At 40.3% G+C, this 12,210-nt stretch overlaps 1 protein-coding gene across 5 annotated transcripts in view; it reads left to right on the forward strand.

The window, feature by feature from the left end:
* The window catches only part of LOC126334712 (microtubule-associated protein futsch-like), an 802,673-nt gene that overhangs the window by 766,121 nt on the left and 24,342 nt on the right, over nt 1-12,210 (forward strand). For all 5 annotated transcript variants that reach the window (XM_049997227.1, XM_049997256.1, XM_049997264.1 and 2 more), the window contains 3 exons: nt 4,204-4,281; nt 8,993-9,068; nt 10,394-10,519. In XM_049997227.1, the coding sequence (XP_049853184.1) occupies nt 4,204-4,281; nt 8,993-9,068; nt 10,394-10,519 (280 nt within the window). The remainder of the gene's footprint in view (nt 1-4,203; nt 4,282-8,992; nt 9,069-10,393; nt 10,520-12,210) is intronic.

The following is a 12,210-nucleotide window of genomic DNA, read 5'->3' on the forward strand; positions in this document are numbered from 1 at the left end:
CCTCATGATTGGAAGAATCGCTGATTACTGAAATAAGTATTATTATTTATTTAAAAGTTGTTCCACAACAAATGGTGCTGTGGCATTTGTGATAATGGATTTCGTTTAAGTCTGAGAACAAAAACTATCTCATTGAATAAAAGTTTTGACAGCAGTTTCTCCCTTGGCCTACTCTGATTTTGATTGAGAGCATAGTCTGCTTTTGAGATCAGTCTTTCAGGAGCTAAATATCAAGTCCAGTTTTTTGTAGCTTAGTACAGGTAGTACAGATCATGTGATTCCATACTTCTAATGGGTCTTGTTTAACACGTAGAAAGCGATCTTTCAGATAATAACTAAACTTAGGTCCGTTTGCTCATTATTCTTTTCTTGTGGTATTTTATAACGTTCAGATGGCAGCAATCGCTTTTTGATATCTGATATGAAGTTCCTCTTCAGATTCTTTCCAGTTGGTTACATGCCCCAGGTATTTTGATATTCAACACACTAGTTTTTGGGATTACTGTAGGCCTACTACTTCCAACGTACTTCCCTACGCAAATTTCACGATGAACTACTTCCATAGGTCACAACTATCTCCTTAGTTCAGCACTTGTTAATACACTTTGTTTAAACCACATTATAATCCTTTTCACAGCAGTAATAAACGCAGATAGTTTGCCAGTGTTTTCAGTAGAATTTTTTGCTTACAAACTGAGCATGTGGTCAAAGCACAATATATGACTTTCTCTTCCAAATGTTATTTCCTCTGCTCCCTTAGCCACTGCACTGGTGCCGATAAAAGTTCAGAAAAAGATACGTTTGAATGACCACTGGTGCCGATGAAAGTTCAGAAAAAGATACGTTTGAATGACGAAAAAAAATGACGGTTGTAACAAGTAATCTGGTTTTCTGCCACCATCGAGGGTTAATATTTTGTGTTCAACATCGATAATAAATTTTCTTTACTTTACGTCTATGGTCCCAAATGTTTTGTCTTCATATTACCGGTTTCGGTTCCTTTACATCTATGGTCACAAATTTTTTGTCATCATATTACCGGTTTCGGTCTATAATGAGTATCTTCAGATCTATTTTATATAAAAAACATGTTCTAATATAAAACAGATCTGAAGATGACAAAAAAATTTGTGACCGTAGATGTGTAGTAAAGGAAATTTTGTTCTACATTCGGGTCACTGTTTAGTACGCGACCATGTTGCAGCTTGTTCATCATCGATGTTACAATGTTCCAAAGAATTCAGTATCGATATTGAAACATTCATTTTTACTCATCCATCATTGATACCTTGTAAATATCGACCATCATCACGCATCCGTAGTTTAAATAGGAAAGCTGTTCACTGCGTGTTCACGGTGCGCTGTAGTGTCACACCTCTGTTGTCTTTGAACATTATGTTGAAGCGTGATGTCAAGAGAAATTGTGACTTTAGGGGTAGCAGCTGTCATGCTGATGTGCCGCCGGGCGTTCGGCGCGCCGCTACAGCAGACGCGCGCCGCAGCTCTGCGTTGCTTGCGGAGAGTGGTGGAGGGGCTAGCCGCTAGCTGGTAGCGACAGAAATAGCGAGCCTGCCGCAGAAGCTGCCTCCGTCTTTTTCACGCTGAACCGAGCCTATTTTGGACACACCTCCCGCGCCCTCTGTCTTTAGTCGCCGTTCGGCAGTTGTTCGCGAGTGCACGTGTTGATTGAGAGCGCCGTTGTTGACCTAGGGCAGGGCACCGTGGGAATTTGACCAGCGAGCCGCATTATGCTACCTCCTACGGCCCTCAAAGTACTGCGCTCCAGAGGAAACCAATTGTTGCGCAAACTGGGGAGGAATGGCCGTTCCCAGTAATTACTTGGATCCAACAGAGTGAGAATGTGTAACTTGTGCTAACACCCAACTATATCACAACTGTGTTTCTTTATACTCGTAACACATTGCTTTTATCACCCTTAAGAAATTTAACCCCGAGCGTGATTATAGCAGTACGCATAACGGGTAAGAACTTCGTAGTGCACACTTGAACGTAAATTCAGAAGCACATCTGGCTATTCGCTTCATAGTTTTCAGTTCGTTGCCACTTTGGTATTGGTGGTTATTTATCGAAGAATCATTCCGTGTTACCATCTACAGCTGGAAATAAATGAGGGAAATGGCGATGGCACTGTTTGTATGTGTTAGGAGTGGAACAAAAGTACACCAAACGATAGGTTTTCCACAATAGCCCTCAATCACTTGTGATAACTTCTTATAGTTCCATATTACGTTATGAATGAGTGTGTGAAGCATCAACTCAACTGCATGTTTGTACTGTGCCCGGTGTATAACATGCCTAATGGCAAGCAAAGTTGAAGAAGGACTTTCATGATCATATGCCAGTTCAGATGCTAGGTACTTCTCCCGTGTTGTTATCGTTCACGTATTAGTGTAAGGTGTAATGTGGGTTTAAGGCTTTGGCTAGTAACGCACTACCCCCTCGCCACCCTACCTTTTTTCATTCTATTAGACCATCATTTTCAGTTACAGCTAGTGTCCCAACTCTAATGACATTACTGTCTGTAAGATGGTACACTCTAAACTTCCTTCTGTGACCCACTAAAGCTAACTTCTAGGCTAGTGCCAATAATACAGAGCCAAAAGTAAGTTTCCACTCCATGAAGTTGTGTAGGGAGCTACGAGAACCATAAACCTGCAAGAAACTTGTGACATAACAGTCAGCAGTGACATTATTTGTATAGTTCATCTCTTATATTTCTGTTCTGCTGCCCGCTGTTCTGATGCCGTTCACTCTTTGCTGACAACAGTTTCTGATGCTGTTGCTGCATGTCACCATTATCATTTACACAACTGCATACCCTTTGGAGAATGTTATTGCCATTCCAGGTTACTGATTCAGGGGCCTTCTGATTTTATGCCTTTACAGTAATTGAATTTTAAGCTTATGATGTACTCTGTTGTGGCAGATGGTGCCTTTGGTAGACAGGTACTTTGCTAAAAGTGTACTGTAATGTGACTGATACAGTTATTATGGAACATCACTCATGTCATATGTAGTGGCTGGATCAGTAATTGTAGAAACTGTACAGTGTGCCAGTTCAAATGGTTGGAAGAAAAGTATGGTAAACCATCTCTCACATAGACTTTAACCAGTTGGCATTAAGGAACAAACAGTACTGCTTATCTACACTGAGGAATAAAGTAGAGCATTAGTTTGTCTTTTATCCTAGTTTCTGTATATATGAAAACAAAGATAAAACACATATGAATCCCCTGGTTCTGTATGTTCAGAATACATACCACACCAAATGGTGAACTTTAGGAAATGGTGTTGTTAACACACCTAAATCAGTGTCACTGGAAGGCATTTCGCTCAGCCTCCTCGTATGGCTTTTTTTGCCATGAATAATTTCACTGTACATGTATGATATCATTTACATTATCTGTAAATTATGATAGTTGGCTACTCACCACATAGAGTAGGCACTCAGGACAGAACAGGCACATTTGTAATGCAGCACTTTTATAATGCAAATAAAGGACTGATATACAAATAATTTATGGAAAAGCAGCTGGGTGACATCATTGATGACCAGTATTTTGGCAGTTGACCACCCTGTCCTTTTCTAAGCAAATCTGCAGCAAATAAGTGCTGTGCTAGTGAATTTAAGATCTCAGTTTGCAGAGCAATTCTGTAAAGATGAAACACACACACACACACACACACACACACACACACACACACACACACACACAGTGTAAACATTAGTGCTACCTTACAACCAAATATGACTAACGCCTGAAGTTATCGAGAGTGGAAATTACTAAACAATGGGAAAGGGTGATATAGAATTGATTCTGCCCCTCTGTTTTTTGACAAGGGAGGGAGCAGAATACCATGCAGAATTTATGCTGCCTCACCCATTGTTTAGTAATTTTCACTTTTGATAACTTCTGGCATTGGTCACCTTGCTGCAGGTTTGCCTTGACAATGACAGGGTGGTCAGCTGTCAAAATATTGGCAGTTGTTGAGGAAGTCACCTGTCTGTATTCCCGTAAATTATCTGAACATTATATATTTGAGGAGAAACTCAGGTCTCACACAACTGATATAATGTATGATGTCTATTTTATTGTAACTTGAACTTGCATGTTTAAAAAATATATTATTATGTTTGAAAATTTGCACTTGAAATTCATGAAAATTATTTTCTTTCTGCAGACTGTCTCATCGAGCTACAGTAAGAATTTCGAAGGCGATATTGAAGACGTCTGGGACGAAGCACTGTTGAGACATCTTGTAAGACAACTTTTGTTTAATTTTCCAGTTGTTAGAGTAGTAACAGATACTCACAGATAAAACAATCTGTTACCTTATATTTACAAAGTTCTTTTTTCTGTTTCATCTTATTATACTTGAACTGTCTGAGTACAAGGCATGGTATGCCATGATTGCTTAATAATGGTCTGTTCCAAAATTAAAACAATGAAAATTCTTGCCTGGTACACTTATTTTCTGAGATGTGATTTAAAAAGTGAACTACATCTTGCACTTGTAAGAAAATGCTTTATTTCAAATATAGCAAAATAATGTAGACCATTCACAGTGAATGACATGATCACATAAGAGTCTAACCAAGTGAAATTCATCATTTAGTTAATTATTACAAGGAATACTGTGTAATATAGCGGCAGTAGTCTTATAGCTTAAGGGCAAAAGTTAGCATCTTACTGGTATAAATTATATGATTTGTGTCAAGTTATTATTTCTGCAGTAAAGACGACATGTTAAGCTGCAGACAGGTGCAATGAAAAGACTGTTACACATTGAGCTTTCGACCAAAGCCTCCTTCAGAAATGGGAAGACACACACATTCACACAAGCAAGTAGACTTCATGCCCACGTGGCTGCTATCTCTGGCTGCTCCAGCCAGAATGCAACTGTGTTGTGTCAAACTGAAGTAGCAGTCTGTAGTGTAGTGGGAGGGATAACAATGTGTGGGTGGTAGTAGAGAAGTCACCACTGCCAGATGGAGTGTGCTGCCAGGTGCAGTGTCTTGGGGCTAAAGGGGGAAGTGGGGGGGGAGGAGAATGGAAAAGGGGAGGTACAGAGAATGGGAAAGGACCAGTGGTTGTGTTTGCAGGGAGCAGTACACAATGAGAGTGATAGGGCATGGATTGGGAGGAGGTGATAGGACAGAGGGGATGGAAACTGTTGGGTGGAGAGTGTGGAGACCGTAAGTTACCATAGGCTGAGGGCAGGCTGATTTCAGGACTGGAGGATGTGTTGTAATGATAACTTCTATTTGTTCAGTTTAGAAAAGCTGCAAGTGGAGGAAAGGATCCAAATGGTCCAGGTGGTGGGGCACCAATTAAAATCAAGTATGCTATGTTCAGCTGCATGTTGTCTCACAGGCAGGTCCACTTTGCCCTTGCCCAAAGTTTGGTGGGAGCCATTCATCCTGGTGGACAGTTGATTGGTAGTCATATCACTATAAAAAGCTGTGCAGTGGTTGTAGCAGAGATGGTATATGATATAATTGCTTTCACAGGCCTCTAATGGGGTAGGATAAGCCTGTGACAGGACTGCAGTAAGAAGTCTGGGCAAGTGGATTTGGCATGCCTTGAACCTAGGTGTGCCACAGAAATATGTGTGTGGCAGCCTGACATCTTTCCTCCTACCCATACCCTGGTATCCCTCCCCCTTCCCCATCCCACTCTGGATTGGTGCTTCAGTCCGACATGTTGCGGTTGCATTCCGGATGGAGCAGCTGGAGACAGCAGTCATTTGTGCATGAGATATGCTTCCTTGTGTGAATGCATGTGTGTCTTTCTTTCTGAAGAAGACATCGGCTAAAAGCTCTACATATAACAGTCTTTTCATGGTGCCTATCTGCAACTCAGGATGACATCTTCATGGTGAGTAACAATCTATAATATTGTTGATGTTCCTGTATGGAATCCTAGTGCATATGATGACCACATCTTTGGTATTTGCATTATTCTTTATATTGTTTATAGACTGCACCTAGTGTGGAGGTTGTCCGTGTCAAGGATGGGAGAGGGGGCGCTCTGAAAGGGAGCCAGAAATATTGACTATATTCTGCCGGTACAATGTACACAAGGGCCGGTCCATGTTCGACTGTAATTATATCTGTCAGTTTGAGTGATAGTAAAATGCAGGAATAGGAAGGGGAGAGAGAGAGATTGTTCATGTCTGACCCAGCCATCGGCCAGTTGGAAAGAGCAGAGATGGAGGCAGACAACATAAGGCAGTCTGCTCTATCTGAAAACTTGAAAATCAAGAGAACCTTCAGTGCCCTCTACCACCTAGGACATGGCCAACAGCAACTGCAAGACTTCTTTTTCAAACATACCTGTTGGGTAGCCAATGGTATGGGTATGTTAGTGCATTCAGCAGATAGATGAAAGTGTGCCCCGTCAGCAGCTTTTACTGGAAAAAAGTGTGTGGCTTGGTATGTAGGCCCTGCAAGAACTCATACTGAGAGGCTACGCCTGTAGCATGATTGCAGCTATGTGCTTAAAAGAAAAAATAAATTCTCGGTAGAGTATTAATGAATTACTTGCAGTAACCCAGACTGGCTATCATTCTGTACATTTGTGTGGCATATTTGTTTGTGAAATGCTTAACACAATCCCTCTAGTTTTTGCCACTTGTGCAACTGGAAACACCATCTTCTCAATACATATATATACTGTTAAAGGATACAGAGAGTTAAACTTGTATGATCTAGTGCTATCTCTGCATCACAGTTAAATGTCACTGTATAAAAAATAAATGCAATAATGCTTATAAGCCATTATTGAAATCCACAAAAAAAATTTTAGTCTTACGGTATGGTAAGGACGATACCATGACAGGATAACATAAAAATACACTACAGCCATGGTACAGCATTGCATTGCTGTTCAGTGCACCTGCAGTAGTCCATGTGAACAGATGCTTTGGCCACAATGGCTCTGAATTTGTGCATTTGACATAGGATATTAATTCATATCAAAACAAGTATTAGGTAATATTATTCATGGCTGCATAGTTTGCAGATTGGAGACTGACCCCAGCCAACATGGAGTGGGCACAGAGTTTAATGTTGCCTGTAGTCTCATTTCACAGCTGTGGAAAAGATTCCAAAATATGGAAAACAATCAGTGGCAGTTCAGGAAAAGTTCACCATATGCCAAATGCCAGTGCCAGGATAAATACCTCACCCTAAGTACCCAAGACACTTCCCCAAGCTTGAGAGACCACATGGTAGCATCTGTGTCACATGTTTCCTGTCAGACTGCATATAATCAGTTTGGAAAGTTCGTTCTCAATGCTGGGTGTTCACTGCACATTAAGGCCACTGTGAGTGGATCCAGGAACATAACGCTAGTGTCCATTCCGTGGATGTGTCGCACTTCAGGTCTGTGTGGATCTTGGCATCTGCTCCTCTGGGCATCTCTTGAGACATGTTAATATACTGCCAATATTCTGGAAAGGGACCTATATGCCAGCATCTCAATTCTCATCTGAGACACTAGCATGTTAGGCACTCATAGTCCACTGCTTGTGTTTCTTTGGAGTACTGTAATGACTGTGTTTATATGACGACATCTGTCAGTGGCATGTGTGGTTTTTTTGAGAGGGTAGAGTTGTGGGCATTGGAATTGGGTCCCATCTGATGGATAGTAATGTCCGACCACATTGGACTCTTAGTGGGATAGTACTTGAACATGGAGGGAACACACATCTGGAGCATCCAGTTGGTTCCTTGGGTATAAATACAAATGATTACACCTGGGACACACTAGGATAAAAGATTGCAACCTGAACTCTTTATCACCACTGACTACTTTTTTTACTTCAAGAGGACATTTATCCAGAAATATGAGACACCCTGTTGCATACCTAATACATAATATGGCTGCCATTTGTTACAGTACTGCAAGAGCACAGTTTAGGGAGCATATTGTAATTGTCATCATGTTTTTTGGGCCTTTAAGATCCCTTAGATTATGGACATTAGTGTATTACAAGAACAGTAAGAGATGTTTAGTCTATTGTCTATGCTATTGTTCTTGCAACTGCTTAATCTCAGTGTTCCAGCCGGCTACTGTGGCCGAGTGGTTCTAGGTGCTTTAGTCTGGAACTACGCAACCGCTACGGTCGCAGGTTCGAATACTGCCTCAGGCATGGATGTGTGTGATGTCCTTAGGTTAGTTAGGTTTAAGTAGTTGTAAGTTCTAGGGGACTGATGACCTCAGATGTTAAGTCTCATAGTGCTCAGAGCCATTTGAATCACTATCAGTGTTCCAGATATGCTCCTTAAATGTTGTATTTCTGTAATACTTTGCTTTTCTTCAAACAGCTCATATGGGGCTCATAAACAAGTATTTACAAAAGATTAAAAATTGAGAAAAGGTGTGTGTGCCTGTGTGTGTGTGTGAGTGTGTTTGCGTGAAGTATTTATACATGTTCATAAAAACAACTGTAAAGAGAGGTACATAATGCACAGTTGCACATTCCCACATGTGTTAAACAACCTTATACAAGTTGTCTGAAGGGGCTGGTGTGGCATGTTCTCTTTTACATTTTTAATGCCTAGCTATTTTTTTAAAGATGCCGTATGTGTATTTAATTCCAACAAAGAAATTCCATATTTAGTTTTGTTCTCCCAATTTATTTACTTCAAATGTGAAACATATTGATAAAAGTAACTTTGCTTTTTAGATGTGTCATGTATATTTCCATTGTAATACTGATTAATTATTACTAGTGCACCTGATTACTATTGTTAGAAGCATAATGAGTTTTCCTATCAGAACTTCAGCATCCATCAAACATTAACTTCATTTCAGACTCTTTATAACTGTTGACGGATTGAAAACATTGCACAGATTGCGATACTTACAGATACATCCCTGTAGACCAAGTATGTTTACATATTGTGTGGAAATGGAAGTATGGTCAAGTCTTGTATTAATATACTGCTACTTTTAAATTTCAGCTTGAAAGCTGCACAGACTACGAGGGCCGAAGACAAATAAGAGCGAGGTTACGCACTGTCATGGCTGAACAGAAAGGTATGCCTGATCATCAGTTGTTCTTATACAGCACTTAAAAGATAATTGTACAGTGTGAGATTCAAATCTGGGATCTCTGCGAATAGTATAGGCAAAGTGAATTTTGGAACAGAAGAATAATTAACTTCTTTGAAATAGCAGATGCTGTATAAAATTAAAACACAAAATATTCATGTTTTGTGATATACGTATATTTTCTGGGATGATTTTGCACTCAAATCAGAGATACCAAAGTTTTGTTTTTAAGTGTTTATTTATTGATTCAAAATCTTTTCCAAATTTTAGGGTACCAGTACATCATTAGTCTATAAATATTATGTATGCAACACACAGGCACACATAATGTGCCGAAAATTTAATATTAGTATTGCAATAAATAAATGACATTTTTAACTTTATCTGCAAAAGAGCTTGCATTACTTGCAGTAGCAGATTTTAGACTTTTTTTATTTAAAGTCCCATGTATTTCACTTGTGATGAAAGTAATGCTACTAAATTGAAATAGTAATCTGTGATGACAGCATGTTTGTTACTCTGTTGAAAGTGCACAGGAGAAATACTTACTTTAATGCAATTTATTTAACATTTCAATGAAATATGTGTCAATAGGCCTGTCAGTGGATGTAATGTAGTAATTAGCTTTTTGTTTTTAATGTTGTTCAGCAAATTCTGACCCAACCATTGTATTTAGAAAGCAAATCAGGGACAAATAAGCCATATGGAACTATTTCTCAACACAGTCCAGTCAGAATCTTATGATTTTCTGTCAATACATACCTGTCTCCTTCCCAATTTTAGTAACCCCTAACCAGTTTCCTTCTTCTTCAACTTCCTCTTCTTTTTCCCTCTCATGCATCGCCTTCCATCCTCCTATTTTCTTTTGCATTTTCTCATTTTTTTGCCTGCCACAAAACAGCACCTCGGCTGCTATACCCTAGTTATGCCACTGAAAAAGGATAAATATAATCAGAACTATTACACTGCCAATAGGAATATAAACAAGGACATAAACATTTTAAGCCAGCTCTTAAACCACTACTTCAGAGTATTATATGACTTTGTTCATTAATTACATGGCTTTTTTTATTAATGCAATAGATTGAGTAGGGCTGATCTCTGTACAGTATGTGTGTGCTCTGAAGGGAAAAACAAGATCAAAAGCTGAGTTACAGTATTAAGCTCCTTCTTTGTGTGTCTGTTAACTGTGGAATGCCTTGTTTATACAGTGAATTGTTGTCTTTCTTCTCCATTTTTATCTATAATTATTGCACTTGTCTTTTTATGATTGTTTAAAATAGGACATGATTTAGTTTATTGTTTTCCAGCTTGTGCAAATGTTGTTGCTGAAGTTGCTGCTGGTGATGATGACAACAAGACTTCTTCTGTAATGACTTCAGAAGAAATCATAGAAGGCGAGGATGGAACGAGAGTGCACCGCAGAGTGCAGCAGGGTGAGTCCTCACTTCTGCCCTTGCTGGTTGAACAGCTGCGGTCTTCCCTGCTTACGGACAGAGCTGCCCAGCAGAAAGTTCAGGGTGCTACACCATGTGCACAGCAGGGCACTGGAGACACAAACGGTAGTTCAGTTGCGGGAGTGGAAGACTCTGGCACCGAGTCAGGAGAAGATTTGAAATACATTGCAGTTGGACTAAGGGACTCAATAGAACAACAGAGACATCAGTATTCTACTGGCAGAGAAACCACTCAGTCATCACAATCAGTTTTAGGACCTGGTCTCTTAGCAGAAGTTCAGACAGCACTTTCGCGTTTGCAGGCTTCTCTGCAGTTAAGTGGCAAGCTGGGTAGTGTGGGTGATGCGGCATTAGATCCTGGAAGACGTGAAGCCCTCCTGCAACTTGTTTCTAGACTTCAGGCATCATTAAATTTACCACCACCACCCTGGAATCAGAACACCGGGACAGTTGTACCCCAGGCTCCCCAAATTTCTGAACAGCAATCAAAAAGGTTTTCAAATAAAAGAAGGTTAAGACAGAATAGGCATACTGTTGGAGTCACAGAAGAAGAGCTGGCAGATGCCAGGAGATTGATGGAGGAGAGTGCCCTAAGCTCACCTGTCACTGCAGGACTATCCAAAAATGATTCTGCAGACACCATTTCACCCAGTGATCATAATTTTCACAGTAGGCTGAAGAGAGGTTCTGCAGGGGACATAGATACTTCTCTCAAAAGTCACTCAGTTCCAGTGTCAGAAGCATCACCTGCCATCCGTGCTTTTAGACCTGTCCACTTTGCTCCCCAGCGATCTAAATCAGGAACAGGTCTTGCTAGAAACATTACAGCTAAACCCTTTTCCTCTATTGAGATAAACAATGACAATTCCTGTCCTATACAGACAGAGAATGTGAGACATTTGCAGAAGGTTCAGGGACACCCACCACAAGGAGAGTCAGATGAGGCAAACAAAGACAGCAAACTTGGTTCACAGGTTAATGATAAACCCTCTGAAACCAGTATGAAACAGGAGACTGAGAAAGTTGGAACAGCCACTGAACCAAGCAGTCAGAATGATACAAAGCAAACTTCTAAAATTCTATATCACCCACAGATGTACCAAGGTGTTGGAAGACAGCCCATGAAGGCTGTTGTCAGAGAATTTAAGCCTGGTAAAATGGGTCCAAGGCCACTTGGAAAACATGCATCTGCATCATACCGGGATGCAGCTTCGCAGAATGTTGATGCCGAGAATACTCCTTCCCAAAATACATCTCAAATGAACACATCATCTCCACCTCATAGACAAACACAAGACAGATCACTACCAAGAACAGGATCACAGTCATCATGTGAAAGTAGCACTAATTCAAAAGCATCAACACCACAAAGGTCAGATAGCGGTAATATAAATAAAGATTATGTCCAGAACAGGAAAGATTCGTCAAGTGATAGTGTGAATTCAAAGGCTAGTGCTCCACAGCTTTCTTTCAGCGGTAGTAGCTTACAAGACGGTAGTAGCTTACAAGATAGGGCTCAGGGAAAGGCTCTGTTACAAGAAGGTAATGTCACAATTACTGGAGATACTGCTCACCATAGAACTGTCTCGCATTCTTCCTCTTTGGACAGCACAAGCAGTGACTATGACCCAAGCATTCTTTTATTTACACCTGCACAGTCCATGCAGATA

The sequence above is a fragment of the Schistocerca gregaria genome, chromosome 1 (assembly GCF_023897955.1).
Source record: "Schistocerca gregaria isolate iqSchGreg1 chromosome 1, iqSchGreg1.2, whole genome shotgun sequence".
NCBI classification, from domain to species: domain Eukaryota; kingdom Metazoa; phylum Arthropoda; class Insecta; order Orthoptera; family Acrididae; genus Schistocerca; species Schistocerca gregaria.